The sequence below is a fragment of the Myodes glareolus genome, chromosome 12 (assembly GCF_982192425.1).
Source record: "Myodes glareolus chromosome 12, mMyoGla1.1, whole genome shotgun sequence".
Lineage (NCBI taxonomy): Eukaryota > Metazoa > Chordata > Mammalia > Rodentia > Cricetidae > Myodes > Myodes glareolus.
The window spans coordinates 11,211,517-11,236,718 of NC_142037.1; the positions used below are offsets into that span (position 1 = coordinate 11,211,517).

At 41.6% G+C, this 25,202-nt stretch overlaps 1 protein-coding gene across 1 annotated transcript in view; it reads right to left on the reverse strand.

Annotated features, from left to right (window-relative positions):
* The window catches only part of Tmem260 (transmembrane protein 260), a 64,104-nt gene extending 39,117 nt beyond the window's left edge, over positions 1-24,987 (reverse strand). The window contains exons 1-4 of the mRNA XM_048429979.3: positions 24,802-24,987; positions 20,367-20,398; positions 19,505-19,656; positions 197-374 (exon numbers count right to left, since the gene is read on the reverse strand). Coding sequence (XP_048285936.3) covers positions 197-374; positions 19,505-19,656; positions 20,367-20,398; positions 24,802-24,949 — 510 coding nt within the window. The 5' untranslated portion in view covers positions 24,950-24,987. The remainder of the gene's footprint in view (positions 1-196; positions 375-19,504; positions 19,657-20,366; positions 20,399-24,801) is intronic.
* Between the last annotated feature and the right edge of the window lie 215 nt (positions 24,988-25,202).

The following is a 25,202-nucleotide window of genomic DNA, read 5'->3' on the forward strand; positions in this document are numbered from 1 at the left end:
GAGGTGGGAGTACCATGCTTGAGAATTACCATGGTTCCATTTCTAACAAAGGGTCTGAGGACAATCTCTCCACCTGCCCAGATTACCCTAGTAGGAATCAGAATAGAAAATGTGGGCCAAACCAAAGTTAAAAAGAAATACATTTCTGTCTAAAAATTGAAACAAAACTGATTTCACTTTGATCAAAATACCTTACCTTTGATCTCTCCTTTGCGGCGGCTGCCTCCTCAAAACGCACGGTAAGCGCCATGAGCAGCCCCACAAACAGATTGTTTAAGCTGAAAACCTCAGCTGCAATGGACCACTGCCATGTTAGGCGAGAAAATGAAAACACCCCCGCAGCAAGGATTCCTCCAGCATGTGAGCCAGAAAGCCTGCAAACACAGATAACATGAAATCTCTTTCCAACAAAAGGAGCGGACTTGATTTTTCTTTCAGAAAGTCTACCAGCAGAAATTAAGACAATCACCCAGCCCTCTCCCAACAACTATAACCAACACATTCTTCACATAATTCCACCAGACGTTAGTTCGGAGGCCCACATGTTAACAAAGCCACAGGCCCAGGGACAGAATGAGGTTCAGTTCTCAATGAAGCTCTAGGACTTGAGCCAGGTCAGAAAACCTGAAGAGATAGCAGCTACAGATAATACTGTCAGTTCCCTGAACATCCGCAAACGAAGACGGCCTAGTTGAAACTGAGATCTGTTTAACTGTGAAGCTAATGAAATGGCGAAACCTCCATTCAGGACCCTTCAAACTTCACACCTCATGAACGCTGGATCCCCATGCAAGATGGCGGAGGGCTCGGTCAAAGCACTTGGCGATCTCAACATCTTGTGCAGCTATGCTCTTAATTTCTAACTGTTTTTTGCTTTAGACAGAGTGAAGATAAATTATATTTTTCTAAAGAGGCAGATAAGAATATAAATTTCAAGAAACAAAGAATTAGATGTTACACTTGTAAACAAGCTGATCACTAAATGCCGACAAGAGTCATGCAGCAACCCCATGGGACTCTGCACCTGAGCGTGGACACGCGACTTGAGACTAGGAATATGACTCAGCACACCAAAGCATGTGGGGCCAGATAATACAACCCAACACGCCAAAGCACGTCAGGCCAGAACAATTCCCACCTCGCTATAAATCTATAACTACAAAACTTAAAACAACTACAGAGTATTTCAGGAGTTTTGGAAATCCAGTAACTGAGTTTCCAACAGTATTAGGCAATTAACCATCATTTAATATTTTCAACTGTATTAGAAAATCGAGCAACCATTACTAGGCCTAGCAATTATGACACTAATTGCTCTAAGCCATTAGTTTTCAGATATTTTGTTATTTTTTTAATAAAAATTATGAAGTAGCCAAGTAGTAGTGGCACATGCTTTTAATCCCAGCACTCAAGGAGGCAGAGGCAGGTGGATCTCTGCGTTTGAGGCCAGCCTGGTCCACAGAGTGAGTTCCAGGACCGCCAGGGCTACACAGAGAAACTCTGTCTTGAAAAAAATAAATATAAAAAAATTATGAAGTGATTTCAATTAACCACTTTAGAAAAATAGTTAAATAAAACTTTTGACATTGGAGCTGGAAAAATGGCTCAGTGGTTAGAAGTGTGTATTGTTCTTCCAGAGGACCCAGGTTCAGTTCCCAGCACTTACATGGCTGCTCACAACTATCTGTAACTCCAGTCCCAGGGGATCAGATGTAGAGCACCCAATGCCCTCTTCAGGCCCCCTCAGACACTGCACGCACACAGTGTACCGACATGCATGCATGCAAAACATTATACACATAAAATATTAAAAAAGAAATCAATCTAAAAAATTCAATATCCCAGGAGCTGAGATTTAGTTCAGTGGCAGAACACATGAGCGGTATACAAGGAGAACCAAGTTTGACACATAGAACCAAAAAATAATAAAATCCACCCTTATCAAACTTGTTTTCTAATTTCTATTTGTGATTTGATTTCTGTCCTTTGCTTTTTTGTTTTTGTTGTTTGTTTATTTTTCAAGACAGGGTTTCACGGTGTAGCCCTGGTTATCCTGGAACCCACTCTGTGGACCAGGCTGGCCTCGAGCTCAAAGATATTCGCCTGCCTCTGCCTCCACTGCCCAGCTCTTTTTTTTTATAAAAAGCAGAATTTCTGCCAGGCAATGGTGGTGCATGCCTTTAATCCCAGCACTTGGGAGACAGAGACAGGCGAATCTCTGTGAGTTCAAGGCCAGCCTGGTCTACAGAACGAGTTCCAGGACAGCCAGAGATACATAGAGAAACCCTGCCTCGAAAAAAAATTTAAAAAAGAAAAAAGAAAAAGAACTTTCCATGTTGTTGAGAGTTTCTCACTTTTCCAGAGATCCTGACTCAACTCACACAGTTACTTCCAGCTGTTCAGTGACTTTGCTCTGCTCTGCTTTTGGGTTGAATTCCTACTGTCTTAGACTCAGCTTGTCTTTTGTCTTCGAATCTATTCTGCAATTTATTATATTAAATTCCTTAAAAACATTCTCTTCATGACTACAAGGCCCCAAACTTCCAAACTCTTCACCATCTGCATGTTTTCAGAAAGCAACCAGCCTGGAATCCAGTCTCCCACTAGGCTGGATCCCATCCTATGGCTCATACCGGCATTATGATGTCTGTTGACTAGGTGTGTGTCTCAAAACTCCCAGCACAAGCTGTGGCTCATACAATGCCCTTCTTTCTTCTCCATCTATATTCATATGTTACTCTTTTCTCAAGTGTCTCTTCAATTCTCTGAGTACCTCTAGCATCTGCCTGCATTTATATTATAAGCACCTAGCTCCGAGCACACAGAGGAAACAAAGAGAGAGTGAATTAGCCTGAAAAGTATTTCTGGGTTGTGTTTTTTTTGAGACAGGGTCTCACAATGTAGTCCAGGCTAACCTCAAACTCACCATAATCCTCCTGCCTCCACCTCTTGACTTCTGGGATTGTAAATGTGCATCACTACAGCTTTACCACTAACAACTGAGCAGAACTTAGTTTCGTCTGTCAAGTCAACTCCGGAAAGCTGTAAAAGACAGCATCCTTCTTCCACTATGACATAAATTACCACCCTGGAAGAAATGACAGATTGAAGGGTAAGGACAGAATGAGCCTGAAACAAATTCATTTCTTAAAAGTTCTTTGTATACAGCCCTCCTGTACACAGATGATAAAAGGGCCGAGAACGAAATCAGAGAAGCATCACCCTTCACAATAGCCACAAATAGCACAAAATATCTCGGAGTAACTCTGACCAAACAAACAGAAGACCTGCATGACAAGAACTTTAAATCTTTGAAGAAAGAAATTAAAGAAGACACCAGAAAGTGGAAAGGTCTCCCATGCTCTTGGGTAGGTACAATTAGCATAGTAAAAATGGCAATCTTACCAAAAGCAATCTACAGATTCAAGGCAATGCCCATCAAAATCCCAGAAAAATTCTTCAAAGACATCGAAAGAACTGTACTCAACTTCATATGGAAAGAAAAAAAAACCCCAGAATAGTCAAAAAAAAATCCTGTACAATAAAAAAACTTCTGGAGGCATCACAACCCCTGACTTCAAGCTCTACCACAGAGCTATAGTACTGAAAACAGCCTGGTATTAGCATAAAAACAGACAAGAGGATCAATGGAACCAAATCAAAGACCCAAATATCAATCTACACACCTACAAACACCTGATTTTTGACAAAGAAGCAAAAATATCAAATGGAAAAAAGAAAGCATATTTAACAAATGGTGCTGGCATAACTGGGTAACAACATGTAGAAGAATGAAAATAGATCCACATCTATCACCATGCACAAAAGACCTCAACATAAAGCCAACCACACTGAACCTCATAGAAGAGAAAGTGGGAAGTACACTTGAATGCACTAGCACAGGGAACCACTTCCTAAACAGAACCCCAGCAGCACAGACACTGAGAGAAACAATTAATAAATGGGACCTCCTGAAACTGAAAAGCTTCTGTAAAGCAAAGAACACGTCAACAAGACAAAACAACAGCCTACAGAATGGGAAAAGATCTTCACTAACTCCACATCATACAGAGGTCTGATCTCCAAAATATACAAAGAACTCAAGAAATTGGTCATCAAAAGAACAAATGATCCAATAAAAAATGGGGTACAGAGCTAAACAGAAAACTCTGAACAGAGGAATCTAAAATGGCTGAGAGACAAGGAAATGCTCAACATCCTTAGCCATCAGAGAAATGCAAATCAAAACAACTCTGAGATTCCATCTTACACCTGCAAGAATGGCCAAGATCAAAAACACTGATGATAACTTATGCTGGAGAGGTTGTGGGGTGAAGGAAACACTCCTGCATTGCTGGTGGGAATGCAAGCTGGTACAGGCTCTTTGGATGTCAGTGTGGCTATTTCTCAGAAAATTAGGAAACAACCTTCCTCAAGACCCAGGAATACCATTTTTGGATATATATCCAAAGGATGCTCAATCGTGCCACAAGGACATGTGCTCAAATATGTTCGTAGTAGAATTGTTTGTCATATCCAGAACCCGGAAACAACCTAAATGCCCTTCGACAGAAGAGTGGATAAGAAAAATGTGGTACATTTACACAATAGAGTACTACAAGGCAGGAAAAATAAAAGACATCTTGAAATTTGCAAGACAAATGGATGGAGCTAGAAAACATCATATTGAGTGAGGTAACCTAGACCCAGAAAGATGATTATCATATGTATTCACTCATAAGTAGTTTTTAAACGCAAAGCAAAGAAAACCACAAATCACAATCCTAGAAAACCTAGACAGCAATGAGGACCCTAAGAGAGACATACATGGATCTACTCTACATGGGAAGTAGGAAAAGACAAGATCTCGTAGTATATTGGGAACATGGGGACCATGAGAGAGGGTTGAAGGGGCAGGGAGAGGCAGGGAGGGGAACAGAGAAAAATGTAGAGCTCAATAAAATCAATAAAAAAAGAAAAGAAACACACACACACACACACACACACACACACACACCAGCAGACTTCTAAAGGTGGAAAAAAATACATTTGCCTCTCTTCTCAGATTAGGTTAAGTCACTAAGTTATAGGCTCTCCTGATACCATCATACTTAGTCAGTTGAATTAGTAACTGAATAAGCTCTTGGTTAATTACCCATTTATGTTGCTATACCTTAAACTATATATGATAGAAAGTATTTCTAGTTTTGGTTGACCCTCACACCCCAGGGCATCTCAACAGCTAAGATGTTGTACGCACACGCACGCACATACACACACAAACACTCAATGAATAAATGTTCTGTCACTGACAATACAGAGTACAAATGTAACAGATACTCTTTGGGGGAGCAAACACATGCAGTTGATGTAACACTAAGAGAACAAGAGGAAATCTTCAATGTTCCCTCCATTTTCAGTTAACCACATTTTGAATAATTAATTCATTAATTAATAATTAATTCATTAATTAATATCATTTAGAAAGGAGAAGAAATTTGTGCTTCGAGGGAAATGTTTTTGTGACCTCTGTAGAGGAACAGTGATTTCACTTATGAAGGAGATCTGGTGTGCACCGGGGATAGAACCCGTGGCCTCCATATAGGAACAGTGATTTCACTTATGAAGGAGATCTGGTGTGCACCGGGGATAGAACCCGTGGCCTTCGTAGAGGAACAGTGATTTCACTTATGAAGGAGATCTGGTGTGCACCGGGGACAGAACCCGTGGCCTTGCACAGGGATTCTGCCCACTGAACTGCAGCCGCAGGCCCTGAGGGTTACTCTGTATGGTACAGGAATTTATGACATACATAGTTGCTGTCTTATTTCCACATTGTTTCAACGTTTAGATCCTTTTAACCTGGAGTAGAAGGCTGAGCATCTGTGTTTTCCATGTCATACTAAAGTTATCTTACTACGTTGTGTTTATGTGTGTAAATGAGCCAAGGTTTTAGTAACAGATTCTAATTTCATATTTACCTGTGCTTAATGGTCTGTCACTGAAAATTTAATATTTACACATCCAACTACTTTTATCAAAATACCACTTTTATGTATTTGGGGCTTAATTGTGATGTGTATTTTTGAATATATCTTTATAATTGTTACATAATAATCTATGTAGGCTGAACCATATTATATACACTTATTTGATATCAACAATATTTTATGACTCAAATCTGAATTTCCACTAAATGCCCATATTTTAACAGTTTTTAAGATTTTTTAACACTCAGAATCAGCATTACTAACTGCATAATTTTGCAACATGCATGAAATGGTGGGTTACAGGGGTAATTTGACATATTGCTGTGAGAAATGCCAGCACTTGATACATACAAGACTGCCTCCCCACCACCACACCACACACGCACATACACACACACACACACACACACACACAGTGCTGGGGCTTAAGCAAAGGGCCTCAGGATGCCCGTGCCCCCCAGCTAAGCTCATCCCCAGCTGAGCACACGGCTTTGTCCGCGGTGCTGAGGTGATGGATGGCAGCTGGGGCTGGAGACCACAGAGCCTATGGCTATGGAGCAGCAGCAAGCGCCAGCCTGGAGAGGAAGAGCAGAAGGACAAGTACAGAGTTCAAGTAGAGACGGGAAGGGGACGGAAAGTGGATTGGCCTGGGGAGGAGGCAAAGGCAGTCATGAGAGGACAGAGACTGAAAATGGAGGGCGAAGGGCTGAGGGCACCGTGGGCATGGCAGACAGGGGCCATCTGAAAGCTAAAGTACTCTGGGAAGCAAAACTCGTGCTGTAAAAGGAGACAGCTAAGTGCCAGAGGCTGGACTGGGTCGGTTACTGAAAACTGCACTCTGGCTGAAGGCTCTAAGGACAGAAAAGAGTCCAATAAGGCAGCACTCAAATCAACGTCTAACTGATTCCTGTGTGGCTCCACAGCTGATGTCAGTCAGCGGCAACCTGCCAGCCACAACTCCTGCTATTTTATTGTCCATCTTTATGATTTTTATTATTTACTGTAGTTGTGTAAGATAAATGAGGGTTAACATTTCCTCTTCTTCTCCCAATGAAGATTTCACAACTTGCCAATTTTATTGAGTAACCACTTTTGAAATATTTATTTTATTTTGTATGTATGTTTGCCATGCACATATGTACCAAGTACTTATAGTGCCCATGGAAGCCAGAAGAGGTTGTCAGATTCCTGCAACTATAGTTATAGACAGCTGTGAGCTACCACGTAGGTGCTGAGAATTGAACCTGGGCCATGTGCAAGAGCAGCAAGCACTCCTAACTGCTGAGCCATCTCTCCAGCCACTCCATCACTATTAAAGTCATGTCCCTCCATCTAGATCATAACAGCCCTAACTCAGCTGTTAGAAATCCACTGAGCTTAAACCAGCCCCAAGCATGGTAAGCTCCAAGGCCTATGCTCGCTATCACCACCGAGTGAAGGGTTCCAAACAAATCCAATCCTGTGTCTGCTGGCACCGAACCCTTTCAATGGTTCCTCTGTCATCACAACCACAATAGAAGTTTGTGACTATAGTTAAGCTCTATAACTATTTGGTGTCAACCTATAGGCACCGTCTTCTTCCTTTCCCTCTTCTTTTTTTCTCCTCCCTTCCTCTGCCTTCCCCACTTCCTGTTGTTTCTGGGATGACGTGAAGCAGAGCACCATAGAGAAGGTCACTGCAATGGAAAGCTGCTGGCCTCGTGCCAGCCAGGCAGAGCAGAACCAGAAGAGGCCAGAAGGAGACAGACCTCCAAAGGTATGGCTCTCGTGACCTACTTCCTCCTCCCAAGTCTCACCTCCTAGGTCCCATCACCTACAAATGATGCCATCAAATTGTGACTCCACCAGTGGACAAAGCACCAGATGATGTCAGAGTCATTCCATCAGGACTAGAGGAAAGGATGGCTCAGGTGACGTCAGAGCCATTCCATCAGGACTAGAGGAAAGTGGGTCAGAGGGAGGAGGGACGGGCAAGAGAAGGTGATGCAGCAGCATGGAGATGATCAAAACACATTACACACATGGAGGAAATTGTCCAAAGTAAACAAATTAAAAGTAATTAAAGTCCATCAACTGGCCTTCACCACATGAACCCTTTGGAGTCAAATCATAAGGCAGGCTGTTTGCCCAACTCTGGGTTTCTTCAGGGCCCCTAATCTGGAGCACAGCTAGCCTTCAGCTGGCTAACTCAGTAGGCACCAGGTTCTCTGAGAACTTTTCCTTTTACTGAGACTAGGGTAAGGTAGTTGCCTTTCTTCCAGGGGGTCAATAATTGAAATGTATTAAGTGGATACTTAATAGACAGATTTTTTATATTTCTAAAACAAATGATTCTTAGGAATATAAACTTTTTACTGTAAACAATCAAATGATAAGAAAACCAGAGCTGGATAGCTTAGAATCCTCTATACAATGTATTACAAAGCCAAAGAAAGTTTGAACTACTGATGCCACCAGGTAACCATGCCAACATAATAGTGCATCACAGACATCTCTGGTATCTCCATTTGGAGAAAAGTTACTTAGTTTTTTGAAGACAAATGTTTTCACAACTGTGTATTTTATATTTAAGACATAATATTAACTTATATTTTACATATCAACATTAACATAATATTAACATATCATTAACATAATAATAAACTTCCAATGGACTCCAAAGAACAAGGGTTCTAATTCAACCTAAGTCCAGCAATTTTTCTTTCATTTTATTTCTTTCTTTCTTGTATTAGAGATCCAACCCAGGACTCTGTGCATGTTAGGCAAGTTCTCTACTACTGAGTTGCACTCCCATCAAAACATCTTTCAAATCAAGCTTGTAATTATTCCATTATTTAGAAAGTAATCTTGGTCTGGTGAATGGCTCAGCGGTTAAGCTTGGTGCCAAGACTGATGAGCTACGTTTGGTTCCTGGAGCCTACGTGATAGAAAGAGAACTAACTCCCTCAAGCTGTCCTCTGACTTTTACATGTGGAGCACACCATTACATCGCTATGCGCGCATGCACAGACACAAACACACACACACACTAAGTAAACAAACAAAGAAATAAAACACAAAAGTTATTTTAGGTTTGGGGCAAATTTTGTTTCTTTTAGGAATCATGTCCTTGGGCACTGGAGAGACAGATAGTTCAGCAGTTAAAAGCATTTGTTGCTCTTACTGAGGACCTGGCTTCAGTACCCAAAACCCACAAGAAGGCTCACAATCATTGTGAATCCAGTTCCTGAGGATCCGATTAGCTATTTGTGGGAACTAGGCAAGCATGTGGTACACATACATACATTCAGGTATAACACTCATACATACAAAATAATTCCAAAAACTTAAAAAAAGACCCATGTCCTTTATGGATTTGTCTTCTACAGTTTTCCAAGTGGAAAATTAAAGGATTTACTCTGTTACATTAATTTTTTTGGTTTTGCTTTTTAGTTTTTCGAGGTAGGGTTTCTCTGTAGCTTTGGAGCTTCCCTGGAACTAGCTCTTGTAGACCAGGCTGTCCTCGAACTCACAGAGATCCGCCTGCCTCTGCCTCCCAAGTGCTGGGATTAAAGGTGTGCACCACTGCCCATGTTACATTAATTTTTAAGACATGCATATGGATACATCTTCTAGGAACGAAGGCACACTCGCTCACTCATTTCATCGTTCTGGACTTTAACCTTTCAATAGTCTTTTGGAAAGAATACCGAAATAACTGATGTGAGAGCACTTTGGTTTTCACATTGCTTCACTTGTTCTTACTTACAAAATAAACATAATAAACAATAAATACAGAGGGTCAGCAGTGACACTGTCTGTTGCATACAGATGGGTAACAAAGTTCCTTACATTTTTCCCAATGTCTGGAAAAAGTTTAATAGCATACCCATTATCAGTAAGGCCCAGCACATTAGAGTCAGAAAAGCAATAAGTGTGCAAAAGGTTTTCTAGGTGACGCCATAAAACTCTTAGTGGTGAAAACTGTCTGAAAGGGGTGTGCTCTTAAGCGTGTTACACATGAAAAGTGACTGAGACCATGCTTCTGAGTGTGAAAGGAAGGGCTCTCCTAGGAGTCTATGCGTCTCCAATGCATCCACTGCCCTGTAATTGCCAATGCTAATGACGAGGGAGCATCTTGGGAATGACTAGATAAGATAATAATAAGATAGCTGAAATCTCCTTCAGAAGAAACTCGGGTCAGAACATGCTCTCTATATCCCCTCTGCCCCACAAAGCTACAACATGCAACTTTTTCAGTTAAGATTTGTAAGTAAGAGAGAATACCATCAATCAATTTCCTACATATAACTGCTCCACAGAGTAACAGCCCTAATGTCTTGCTAAGAAGGCTTCCTCTCCAACACCAATGGGGGGACTGGGCATGAAGGTGCACAGCTGTGACCCCAGCACGTGGTAGGCTGAAGAGGAGGAAAGCAAGTTCAGTCAGTCTGGGCTTCTCTCAAAATCAAACCAAAGAGAAAGGAGGGAGGATATCTAATCTGATATTAATATTTCAATATGACTTTTAAATGAAATTATTGATCCAAGCCCATAAAACAAGCTGTCATGTAGCTATCCATAAAGTCTATTTGGCATATAAACTAGAACTATCTCCCTAAATAAGACAAAACAATTCTCACCAATCCATAGACTAAGTCTGTTGATTAAAAATTATAAAAATGACTTAACCAAAAGCCCCACTGTAGGGCTGGAGAAGTGTCTCAGTGGTTAGAGGCACGGCTGCTCTTCCAGAGGACATGGGTTTGATTCCTAGCGCCCACATGGGAGCTAACAACTTTAACCCTAGCTCTAGGGCACCCAGCGCCCTCTTCTGGCCTCCACAGGCACTACATGCAAGTGGTGCACACACATACATGCGGGAAAAGCACTCAAACACTTAGTAAAACACATGCGCACACATACACGCGCGTACACACACACACACACACACAAGCTCCATTGCGTTTTCACTTGGCAATCCACGAACCCTATCTCAAAATTTCTTTTATTTTCTTGAACAAACCTATATAAGTAATCTTTACAAAAAGCAAATAAAGAGTTAATTATCTGCTAAAGTTGAATCTTGAAATTAAAATTTAGTAAAAATTAAAAGGCATACAAAAATGTATGATTGATTTATAGTGCTTGATCACACCAATAGTAACCAGGAGAGAAAGAAGTTAAAGAGAGGCTGTACTGAGCCAAGACAGAGAAAACATCTACAGACACTGTTTCCATTCTAACGTAAGAACAGTTTGTGATGAGTCAACTATAGTATGAAAAACTGCTTTCCTTTCTTAGTCCAGTTTTTTTATAATGTTAAGTCAAAGAAGAGATTACCTCAAATGAACTCCCATTCTTAGAATTTACTATAACTTACAGAAAGGTAAGCCTGGTGAGCCATACTAAAATCACACATTTTGATAATTTAAATAATACAACTACTGCGTTGTAAAGGGTAGCCAAGTATCAATAACCAAAACCAAATTTTTATACTGCTGAAGAGGTATACTTAGGTCTCACATTAATAATTACAGAAAAACAAAGATACAGATGATTTAACATATTGGATTCAAATCACAAAGTATGTTTTGTTTTATTTTTATTTTTATTTTTTTTGAGAGAAGGTTTCCCTGTAGCTTTGGTGCCTGTCCTGGAACTAGCTCTTGTAGACCAGGCTGGCCTCGAACTCCCAGAGATCCACCTGCTTCTGCCTTCCGAGTACTGGGATTAAAGGCACGCACCACCATCGCCCGGCATGTTTTGTTTTATTTTTATAGTACTGGGGTTGGAACCCCTACTGAGTGATAAGTTCAGCTCTCTTTAAATTCTGCCTGTCTGTCTGCCTGACTGCCTGCTTTCCTTCCCCTCCCTTCCCATTCTATCTATCTTTCTCTCTCTCTCTCTCTCTCTCTCTCTCTCTCTCTCTCTCTCTCTATCTATCGTGTGTGTTTACTGGGGATTGAACTCAAGGTTCTTGTACATACTGAGATACACACCCAGGCTTCTGCAATTTTTTATTTTGGGGGATGAGGTCTCTTTAAGTTCCCAGACAAGCCTTGAACTTACTGTATATCTCAGAGAGGCCTTGGATTTGCTGTATTCCTACCCCATCCTCCTGATTATAGGCCTGCACTGTTAGGCCCAGTTTGTTTTATTTTTTATAAACATTCTATGCATAAATATGTGATATAGTTGTAGTAAATGAATATTTCTGACTGTCTTTTGCTTGGGTTACCACTAAAATCCACGTGTTCACATTCAGGAGAACACGGTGGTACTGTAGAGCAGACGGGCACGAGGGTATGGGAAGGATGCTCAAGCCTCTTCAGTTTCACTGAGTAATGCAATAGCAGAATGCTCCACTGAGGTGCAGCAGCTGTGACGGTGTTAAGAAGTCCATCATAATAAGTGTGAGCATCATAATTCTTTGGCTAAAGCATAACCGCTTTGTTTTGGTCCACAACATCTCCAGAGAGGGTTCCTAAGAAAGCTGCTGATTGTGTAGCCGTTTTCTCACTGATAGGAAAGTACCCATCTGCTGAGACGACGGATAAACCAGGTTACAATTTACACCACTGACACAGGTTTGCTATTATGTGCAAACTTTCCACTACATGGCACATGATTTTCATGTATAGTCACATATTTGTCTAACCCTCCATCAGGAGGCAAATACTAGAAACCTGAGATTCGTCCCAAACACACACTCAGTGGCCTCATAAATCCCCGGATGTGTTTGACTTCAGTGTTACTTGCATACAAAGAACTCCACTGGGGCGCACCAGCCTTCATCCACAGTCCTCTCCCCCACTTGCGGTACGTAGAACGGAGGCAGACAGGCCATGAAGCAGCAGGCGAGCACTAGTGGTAACTAGATTGCTCTCCGTGTCACTTCCTACTGATAACTAAAGCACAGTGGACTAGAGCAAGGGCGCGCTAAAGCGGATGTGACCAACTGCATGCGCACCAGTCTTACCCTCCACGCTCTCTCCGGCTGGGTCACATAACCGACATCACAGCGTTCCTCTCTCCAGCCTATGTGAGAACAGTCACACCAGGACTCTGGCAACAAAGCTCTTAGTACTGTTACACTTCTTTCTTCCGGTGTCACTCAGCATTCTTGTAGCAAATACTCGGGGCATCTAAAGTTCTAGTCAGTAGTCAGATGAGAGTAGGGGGTCTAAGTCTTCTCATTTCCAAGTTCAGATCTCATGAACAAAACCCAGCAACTGAGGACACGGTATATTCAAGCTGTAGCTTGTTAGCCGCCATCGCTGGGCCTCAGGAGTTACAATCCTCCCATCTTTAACAAATTTACCAGTAAGTCCTTCTCCTGCATTTTATAATCTTGTTGTCACACCCGAGAAGGTCACACCCGAGAAGGTCACACCCGAGAAGGTCACACCCGAGAAGGTCACACCCGAGAAGGTCACACCTGAGAAGGTCACACCTTGGCTACTTTCACTTCATGAGAGTCGATCAAGACTGCTGCTTCTGCCTGCACTAACTACAGACGCTCTGAAAGGAAAACTGCCACGTGATTTCACGATTTAAAGCCGTATCAAAGGGGAGGGACTTTTAAAGCTTTCAAAAAGAAACAACTACAAAAAACTAGCACAACTAAATGGAAGGAGTAAGGCTATGAACAGCGTCCATCAATAAATGTAACAAATCAATTTCCATGAGAATTGATATTTACAGGTCAGCAAGATGGTTCAGCAGGTAGAGGCTTGGTGCCAAGCCTGAAGACCCGAGTTTGAGCCCCAGGACCTACATGGTGAAGGCAGAGAACCCTCAAGCTGTTCTCTGACCTCCACAGCCGCACTGTGGCATGTGCATGCCTCCTCAGCCCCACAAAATGTTTTTTTCAGAAACAATCAACTAAAATAAAGCTATACAATAAAGCTATGAAATAAAATCCAAAACAATTCATTTTGTTGCACTTCTCCATCTCATACCTGAACTATCTAGAAGAAGTCTGTGGTGTCCCATTGCCTCGTGTATGTCCTGAATTATCTGGAAGAAATCTTTGGTGTCCCATTGCCTCGTGTATGTCTAGGAACTTGTACAGTGAGAGGCAAACCCTCTGAGGTGCCACCTAGTTCAAAATAGTGACCCGGTTAAATTACAGTTGGTTTTGTTTGCGAACATGTAAGACCTTGAGATGAGCTTGCTACTCAGTCTCGACAGCGTACTTGGCATCAGCAGTAGAACTGAAACTGGCTCCAAGAATATTCCAGCACATTACTGTCAAAGGCACAGGCCAAGGCATCTAACTCAACGCCCAGAGTCCTTTCAACTGAAAGTGCAGATGTGGCCTCATTTTCACACTGTTAAGACATTACAGTGTAGGAAGTAAACACAAAACATCCACATAATCAAAAGCAACAAAAGGAGGGTATTAAGCTATTCTCGTCAGCAACACCAGGAAACATGAAAAACAAGAAACTGAAGATGAGGCAGGTGAATTACCCAAAGTTGTGAAGTGCATTTTAATCGTCAATGCGTTCAGGCCGTCATCTATATGAGGTTGAGAAGCCGCGAGTCCATGTGAGTTATAAGTTGTCATTATTTATAATTTTAAGAACTATGTAAATTTATTAGTCAAGCAGTAATAACTGATGACTAGTTCCAGTAGCAAGAATCTCGGCAGGAAACAGATTTAGCAATTTAAATGTTTTATAAGTTTTTGTAATTGAGGAAACTTTTCATAATCTGACATTTGTTAAAACCACTTATTAGAAATTATGCAGCACAGTAGCTGTGGAAATATGAGCTGGCTTCACAATTATGAAGTCAGCCTATGTAGCCCTTGCCTATTGTACACAGTGGCATAAGCCCCACGGCGGCCTATCAGCTAACTGGCAGGCAGGGGGCTGCTCTATTCAAAGTGAGAGATACAAGCTGCAGGGCAAAAACCTGGCAGCTCCCATCTGACCCCACAATCCCCTACTGGTGACAGCTCCAAGCTCCATGGCAAATTAGGCCTTCTCATATTACAATTGGAGAAGACAGATTCCATTAGCAGTATCTGAAATTGAGTGGAGAGCTGCACTGTTATCAGGCTTGACTCATAAGCACTGCTATTAATCAGAGCTATGATAGCATTTATATATTTCAAGCTATCTGCTGCCGCTGTGATATTCTGCTACAAAGGGTTGATGGGACTTAGGAAAGTGAACAATAGAGCTTTCTGGGAAAAGCAGAGTAAATCAAGAAAGTCTATGACTTCCGCACATTCTGAAGGGATTGCGGTTTACATAAATTTTCTCCCAATTGGAGATTGAGCTCTTCCTCATCTTACACATGGGATTTAGTTGTCACTCAATGGTAACAGCTGTGAAAAGGTGAAGCGGCCCACCGCTCAGAATATTGCCTTCGCTTTTAAAGCAATTAACCCATGAACAGGAGGGTACCTGGTGATATCAAAGGGATTAGGCCAGGCAGTGCATTATTAACATCTCCTTGAACTAATTCTAACTCTGACTAGCTGTCAGAAAAGACTCTACAGTCTTAAAAGAGTTTTGCCCTGCTTTTCTCCCTTCAAAATGAAGCACTGCTATTTGAGCCTAATATGTCCCTCAACTTATAAGAAAATGCAAATGAACCAGGCTCTTAATATGCTTAACCAGCCTGAGTCTATGCAATTTTAATACAAGTATGAGAAAAATATATGATCAATTAACCAGGGATCAAGACAGATATCACCCTGAATGGCAATGAATGCCTGGTACTTCCCATTCTTCTTCAGTACGAAAGCTCGTGACGACTTGTTACTTATGCACGGTTACTTCGGAAATTAGGAAGCACTTCCCATTATTCTCTCTGGCAATAATCTAAAACACTCTTGAGCTGGAAAATCCAAATGTCCCTTAAGCAGGAGATTCCGCATTCTCCAAGGTATGGCATTTTAATGTTTTATTCTTTATTGAGTGGAATCTTAATGGGAACTGTAAGAACAGCAGCTCAGAATAAGCACTTTCAGAACCATAATCAAATTAATTTTTAGCAGTGAATTAATGTTTAGAAACACATAATATAAAAAAGAAAAAAGTCCATGCATAAAACATGGACACAAAATAACCTGTCAGAAGATATTCAACTGTTATTGCTGCAATTGATGGCAATTTCTCTGTAGTTCTAACACACCACTGATTATAGACACACACAGTCTGCACATTTGGCCCTGAGAGACCTGGCTTCCTATCACACAGTGCTAACAGTCAGAGCAGGGACTTTCAGAACTCCTGAGAATCTGCTTATTTACTGGGTGAAAACAGTGAGCTTTGTTTTCAGTTCTCATTGGGTGCCTAATAAACACTGGGGCGTGGACAGTTGGAAAGCCTCCTCGTCCTCATCCTCCTTTGCTGACTTTCAAGGCTATCAAGAATGTATTTCCTACCTTGTACCTCCTCTACCAAATGATATAAGATGGGCCCTCCCCGGAGACTGTAAACAGCTAACCCTTCCTGAGGTACAGCGCGTTTATACGCTGCTGCCAGTGTGCTCTCTCCTCTTTAAGTGACAGCAGCACATGACCTAGACAGTTGACTGCGACCTCAGCATTCTTCCTGACTCACTACAATAGGATCTAGTCTGACGCTTCCTGGAAGAGAACTTTGAAATTCAAATAGTCAGCAAAGTTAGATGGTATTCATATTTATGATTTCAATTACCTATAACTTCTTAAAATTTTATGTATAGCATCTATGAATTACCAATAAGAATACTTTAAATTACATACTATCAAATTTTAAAATGATTTACTTCAGTGGCCTTTAATGAAGAATAGTTGCTCTTTTAAAACACTAACTTAATTCCAAAGCCTTAACATAAAGATAGAGGGATGAACTGAGTATTATCTCACAGAAATGAAAAATTAGCTCCTCTAACAAACGCAAGCGCTCACCGTCCCAGAGGAAACACTGTTCCAGAGAGCCACACCCTTCCATGTCAGCTCAGTAACACACACTGCTTTTTGTGTGCTAGCTCACTCAGATGCTTTCTGCATCAGAGCAAATCAAGTAAAACGGAGTTCCTGCCAACATTATGAGACTGACAAAAAGTGTAGTGTTAATGACATCTTACAGCTTTTAAATGCAAGAGGACACAAGAAAAGTAAAAATTACATAGTAATTGGAAGCAATGAATAAGTTGTTCTTTCAATCTAAGTCATGTTTACTGAAAGAAATGGAGTTTTTCACATCAACACATTTAAACAGAAATTTGCTTCTGAAACACAATCTTTGTTTAAAAGGTACAGAAGGTCTTTATGTCCATCCCGAGAGCTAAATACAGTGAATGCTATGTGCACAATTACCTGAAAAAGAATTAATTTACTGCACACCAGTCAGCTCTAACCCTACATGTGCAGTAATGCTCTAAGTGATGGGAGAAAGAAAGAACCAAGCTGCTTCAACACCGAAATGGAAAGATGATTTGGTCTGTAAACGAACAAAGCCGCGCAATGTCTCCTAAACAAACTGAGCAAGGAGGCAGCCGTACAGGAATATATTACTGTAGGCCAGGGCTGGGAAAGCCACCACTGTCACGGCTACACCAAGCTCGCCTGCTGCTGGGTTTACATTCACAGAAGAAGGTTTCAGAGGTCAAGTTCAGGTCACACAACAAATGAAATTGTAACAAGCCAGCTGACATTGTATAATGTCTTCTTCCACTCAATCAATAGGCTACTGTTAGTCCTATTACCATAGAGATGGCTTCTCCTTTCTGAAGGGTGTCTATTGTTTGACAAAACAGATTTGCCACTTGAACTGGGTTGTTCCCAAAGGACATGTACCTTGTCAGTTATTTGTATTGAAAATAATGAAGTAATTTCATATTAAAGTGCACGTGAGCAATAATGCTGTTAGATTCTTTCTCAGGGAGAAAATAACTTTTCTGAAGCGCTATATTAGTAAGACCATGTACATAGCCATTTTAGTAGTATTAGAACTCTGATTCACAGCATCAGCAAGTGAGATGATTGCCATCCGTGCTGTAAGAAATCAGTCACATGTCAATGTGCGCATCTAAAACTCACATAATCAAGCACAATCAGCAATAAAACCTATTTTTTAAACTGGATAACTAAAGGAAAATTATTGTCTAAAACTATTTGGATTTGCAAGAGATTTTTATATGATTTTTAAAAATAGTAGCTCTCTGTGGAATGCCATCAACAATATTTGAGAAAATGAAGTTTCAGAACACCGATGGCCTTACCAGCCTCAGAATGAGCACGTGTACACAATTCATAGCACTGGAGTGACTATTTTAAAGTTTCTTGTGAACGTTAATAATTCAAATCTTCAATATTGAACAGGTTAAGTTCCAAATTTCAACCCAGATATTTAGAAATAAAAAAATAAGTTTTTCTCTTAATGGAAACTGGCAGATATTTAGTCATAGAAGATTCAGAAGAAACAGTTTTAATCAAAATTATTCCAAGCTTTTAGAAAAGACATTCATAACAATAAGTAGCCCAGGCAAGGCCCTTGTTTTCAACACTGACTATTAAAGGATTGACTATCAATGAAAATATGTAATTAAATAGAAACCATCGAGTGGTATGGATAAAATTTAGTAAATTGTCAAAACTATAATAGTTGATTCTGAATTCTTTCCACAAATAGATTTAAAAGTAAATTTCGAGTTATTATGTTAGTCTTTCCACTTCTGTAAGTGATTCAAAAGAAGCTTAGAAAGAATTTAAAGAGCAATACTATGACTATTATACCAAAAATGGTAGTTGGTAAAATTAACTTTGGAAATGGAATCTACTCAAATTATACTACATTTACATAATTTATTTTTACTTAAGAAAAGCTTGCAAAAGCTTTTGGATACAGGATTTTGCTTTTTCCCATTTTTCTACAAAGTACAGTTTGTATTTTTTGGTGTTGTGCTCTTCGGAAATAGACTAAGTTAAGAACGGAGACAAAAGAGCTCACCCATGTCCTAAACCAGTGACCAGTCTACTGAAAACACAGTAGCTTCCCACCAGGACCGACTCCATCACCAGTCGGTGGATCTAGTGTGTCTTCCTCGCCTAGGGCTATAGTGGGACAGCGTGAAACCGCACTAAAGCCACACCCCAAATGTGACAGCCCGGTGTCCATCAGCATACAATACGCTCGTATTTAGAATATAATCAGGTCTCAGGCCCAGCCTGAGAGGCAGCTGCCCATCTGCAGGATGGTGGGTAATTAAGTGAATTTACCATCTACAAAAGACAAGCTTTGCTTCGCTGAGTTAAGTCAGCCCACCCTCTTCTTTGTAAAATGACAGTCCTCATTAGTCCTGCCTGACCAGAGAACTATGACAACGGACAGGTGACACCTTCAGCCCACTGTACAAAGCAGCGCCAACTGTGTAAACATTTAAGGCTTATGAAATTCCCATCATAGAGTGAACTAATGTGACTTAAGGGAAGCCACTCAAGCAACAAAAGATGTTACGAAAGCATGTAACTGGCCATGGGGAACCCACGTCTCTAATTCTCAAAATTAACTAATCAACTACTTTACCTGAAAACGGTGAAAAAAAGGAGCGAAGCAGCCACCGCTCCAAATAAGCCGCAGAGAAGATTGACGCGGTAGGCAACAGAACCAAATGGGAAGAGTGTGATGGCCAGGCTAGCCACCAGCGTGAACAAAGGGTAGCCAGGAGGATGGGCAACCTATGGAAAATAGAGGCAACATCAGACGCTTTCATCTGGGAAGATGTCACACTGGCTGTAAGGGAAAAGGAGCTCTGTTCTCAGGCGAGCATGAGAACTATGCCCCATGACCAAAGGTCTGAATCGTGGCTTCCTATTATCATCTTCCTGTGCCAGTACAGCTATTTTCTTCAGTGGATCTGGTGTGCCTATCGCATGGTCCACCACCTAAAGAGAGGGGGACATATCCTACTGCCAGTTCTTAAGGAGTCTGTGCTCTAGGTTTGCAGTACATTCGGGTCACTGAAAAAGTTACTGACAGCAGGCAGGTCCTGAAACATTGTCTTGGTGAGAGTTGAAAGACCACACTGCTATCGGATTACCACCATGCTGACAGTTGTAAGGTCTTGACTAAAGGGATCACACACCATAATAAAGTTTATTAAATAATAAACTTATTAAAATTGTTAACCCGATTTATTCTCCACAGCTTATACAAAATTTGGGATGATAATAAGCCAGCTACTGTATATATAGTAAAGGCTTTGCTTTATAATTTCTGTTAATTGGATTTAAAACTTAAAGTAAATTGTCATGTACTGTACTTATAAGTTACTAAAAACTAGGGCTTGAAAATAAATTAATCTACTTTATTCCATGCTTAATTAAACTTTCTTAATTCCTAAAACTGTTAATGAGAGCATTGATTAAACAATAAAACTAATACTTACTCCAAGCTCATGTGCGGCTGTGATCAGTTCCCCTGTGAAAAAATAATGTAAAACCAATAATTACTATTACAGAATGACACTCCTCCAAAGTTTCCAAAATCCGGATGCTTGCATTGGGGTTTTGCATTAATTTGACTGGATAAAACTGTAAATCTGGGGAGATTTAGCAGCATGAAACAGTCTAAGAGTCCTTTCTCCCTTAGGTCTTATTAACAAACTATCTTCAATAGCTTTAAGTAACTGGTCAGTGGAAATACAGGTGAATTCTCATGAAAAAAAATCATTTTTCCTTCCTGAAAACTCTATTTCCTTGCAAATATACAAACACGTGGACAAAGCATGAATGTGATACACTGTGGTCTTTCCAGAACATGGCATGGCTTCTAAACATGTAATCATGAAGAGGGATGACAATGGTTTGGGCCTGAGGCAGAGGCAGGAGGATTACCATAAACCCAAGGCCAGTATAGGCAACCTGGTGAGATTGTCCCCTCCTAACAACAACAACAACAACAACAACAAAGATCAGGTGTCTGATAAAATGTGTGCAGAAGCTTGAGGTTTGGACATTGTCAAATGTGCCGTGTTACCCGAATGCTGGCATTTGGATACCTTGTCTACATTAACTTATGTCTCTTTAAACAGTCTGCACTGTTTTGGTGAGCTCTCTCACAAGCTAGGGTTTTAAAGCACTACATCATTGTCTTCTTTACATGTAGCTCCTTAGTAAGAGTGATTCTTTCTAAGCTTACAGCACAGTAACCCGACATCTGCTACTGTACCTAGAGCACATCTGACTGCTGACTAGGCACAGCAGCACAGCGCGGTCTGGAATAGGGACTTGTGGTTACTTCTGCTCATTAGGAAAGGCACTAGTGTACGTGTTCTGTTCCTCAAAAGATACCAACTCTGCCTTTAATTTCTACTGTCCTAGTTACAAAGTAGACCTCCACCTTCCCTGGCCTGGACTACAGCAAGACTTAACTATCTACTTCAATGTGTCTTTGTTCCCAAACTATTCTTGCCTGAAATGTCCTTCCCCCAAATTATACAAAACCAGGAAGCTGGATCCTATCCCTAGTCTATAATTTCTCAATGGCTGCTGTTAGTAATTAAATCCAGCTATCTTAGCAAGAATAAGGGCTTGGAGAGTCAAGCCTAATGGCTCTGAGGTCTCTTTGGCAACCTTGTTCCCACACTACCTGTGCTCTCCGAATCTGGACACCAGCGTCCCACTGGGTGGCCTTGTTGACATCTCGTCACTCATCTCCTCACCTGGACCATTTCTCCACCTTCCTTCCCTAAATCTGCCAGAGGAATAACACCTTCCCTTAAGCACCTCCAGCCCAGCATCCTCTGCCAGTTAGCCACTTCCTCTCCTCCACAGAGCACGCCGGAAACTCTAGCAGCTTCCTACAGAGGAGAATATTCTAGCTAATTGCTTTCATTTCTCTCTCTCACCAAGTCTAAAAACATCATCATAGTCCTCCTAGGACTCTGCCCAGAAAACACCACCTGTGCCCTCTCTGGCTACCCACAAAGACTCAAACACAAACCAAGCACACAGAGGTGAAGACATACCACACTGCCATCATTACTACTCAGAAGCCTTTTTCTTCAGCCAATGACTGTTTCGCAGAGGCCCCTAAGGGCGACCAGACAAATACTGATTACTCAGGTCAATTACTGATATTGACACCTCAGAAACTGAAGTATTTTTGATATCTTGAACACTTCTTTTAGAGAAATTGTTTATAGTCTAAAAATGTGTATAACTCTTTCCTTTGTAACTACTCAAAGACAGGATCTTAGTTTTACTCCATGGCTTAGCTCAGTTTTGATCTGGTTTTGCTTTTATCTGTGGGACAAAGTATACCATAAGCTCCAGCTTTCAGTCACCATTCTCTCCCATCCAGACTGTGTCCAAACTATACTTTAACACTAATACCATTCCTCTGCTTTTTGACAATAAACAAATAAATCTGTATTTTTACCCCCGGAATTCTGTTGCTACAAAGACAAATTTGGAATTTAACAAAATTCTATCAATTCTTGGCAAAGTTCAATCTAAGCAAAAATCTGCCACTGTTCAAAATCTATAATGTATCCACGGTCAAGAGCAAAGGGAATGCTCTTCCTGTAGGGGAGAAACAGGAAGGCAGTGGAAGTACTAAACTCAGCACCTGCCAGAGCTTGCTTCCTCAAGCCCTTGTCAGTGGCGTTTCCTCAGTTAAATTAAAGGGCCATTTGTATCAGAACAAAACTTACTGAAGGTTTTCTGACATTACCAAACTTGCTGGGCAATTCGTAGTATATTACGGTTTGAGACACACAGCTTTGCTGTCCCAGATGCAAACTAGGTGCAAGCCCAGAGCTGTCTGTAAATGCTTCAAGTGTACATATGCCCATATATTGCCCATTAAAACCACTATATTTAACATATATAAATTCATCTATAAGTTAATTCTTTCTCTCAAGGATCATGAGAACTAACCATGTCTAGTAGTGCAATGCCACATGTGGTCGATCCACCAAGTAAAACTTAAGACGCATCAGGAAGAGCACATGCTTTATTTGGTTTTGAGATATGTTCTGTTTATTGGCAGAATATATATTTCATAAACATTCAAGTATATTCAACACAGAAACAAGATCAAAGGTAAGCTTAAACAAAATTTCCACATTGGCATATGGTTGAAAATAGCTCACTGATGAGTCCCGAAAATGATCATAAAACATCAGAACATGTAAGAAATCTGTTAACTCTGATGAATACACCACTTTATTCATTTGGTAACACATGAAATACAGAATTATGAAAGAAGGCAACAATTTAAAAAGATTATCACTATGTGTGATGGCGAATTTAACAATGCCCCAAAATTCTTCTGAGTCGGCATTAAGAGAGAACGTTCTAGAGTCGACATGCTTAGGTTTTTTGGATGACCCTCACTCACTGTGACTTTAGTTAGCTTTATTTCACTCACCTACAAAAGAAGAGAACAGCACCTACCTCCTAGTGCAGCTGAAGGGAAAACCCCTAAAAGGCACTTAGAACGGTGTGTGCACACAGGAAATGCAGTGTTATTATGCTTCTCATCCTACGTCTGTGGCTCCAACAACCATAAGCCATTGCAGGTATCCTTTACTGGGTACAGTTATCTAACCTCTAAATAACACTCTCCAGGATCAAGCCTCTTGCCACCCTAAAACTACTTCACTATTAATATTAATCTTGGAAAGCTGGTAACTCCATTCCCAAACACAGTCCCCAGTAACTGCTCAGTGGAACCCGAAAGAGGAGACGACCTGAAAATGGAGCATCAAGGACTCTTCGTGTGGCAGGCAATCTTGAAGCCAGTCCCGGTAATCCCCATCTCCTGGCTTTCTGGCCGTGTAATCCTCTCCCCTTTGAACTGGTCTAGATTTACTGACTCCCTCAAATAAAACAGGGCAGTGGCATATCACTTCCAGGATTAGGTTTCAAAATGACAGACAGAATGTCAGACAGAACGCTCTATCTCTTCCTTTTGACGGGAATCAGCTATTTTATGGAGAGAGCCACGCAGCAAAGAACTAGAGTTTAGAAGCAGATGCCCCCCCCCCAAACAGAGACAAGAGGTCTGCCACTCCGGTCCACACCATAGTGAGAGAGCTACTGATCCCCAGGCTGGGAGATGATAAATGTACCCCGCTTCAGTCACCAAATTTGAGTGAACGTATCAGATAGTGAACTCAAGGGTTCTCCAGGAAATAGATTCACTATTGTTACGGCACCATTCTGAAACACAGCTGGTTATTTTGGGGAATTACTGGTCACTTGATCTGACTGTAAAATAAACCAGGAATTTTGTTTCTAGACTCAAATATGTAACAATTATGCCCCGTCTTCATCTGTGTGAGACAGGCTTTTCTTTTCCCACAGAGAGGTGTTTTAAGCTGAACTCGGCCCCCTGTTTAAGAGCTCCCCTCTTAATAGTCAGGTTCTAACTATCATAACTTCCTGGGAGGCTTTTCCTGATCTTCTGAAGGTCCCACTACACACTGCCACTCTAGTGGCACATTTTCTTAGTGCCTCCGTAATCCATCGCCACTAAAACTGTTTATTTAGTAACTCTTCGTGTCATGTCTAAGTACATTAGAACGTTTTGGATGTTTGTTCACTACTGTCGGTCTTTTCGTCTGTAACACTGTAAGGGCTGAGTAGGTAATATTATGGACTAAAAAGGAACGGAAAGTAAAAATGATCGGCGGCAAGTGGACAGGAATTAAGTTTAATGGCTGTAGGCCACGGAAGCGGGACAATTCTAGAACACAAGAGGCCAGAGATCCAGAACCGGAACGAGGGCAGGCAGTTCTGGAACTCGGAACCCTGCGCTGAGCCCCAGCGATGGGGACAGGAAGCTGGAAGGAGCGCGGCCTGCGAGTACTTTACCCGAGTCTCCCCCCGGCAGCGAGCGGGGCAGCGTGACGGTGAACACGGCAGCCACAGCGGCGAACACGGCCACGCTGCCGCGGAGGCCCCCGGAGCGCCGCAGCCCCGCTCGGGCTGCCGGGGCCCCGCCGTCGCCATGGAGACCCATGGTTGCGGACGCGGGGCTCGCGGGCAGCGCAGCCCGGCCCCGGCTCGGGAAGCCAGGCAGAGAGGCGTGCGCAGCCTGCGGCGGCTTCCGGTCTAGCAAGGCGGAGCGGACCACACCTTCGCCCGCCGACGGGGGACGAGAAAGTGGCGGGTGCGCCCCGGCTCGGCCTAGGAGTTTCCTGAGAGACACCACGCACATGGTACTGTGCTTGTCTCAGTGAGATGTAAAGTAATGAACCACGGTGGGGCATAAT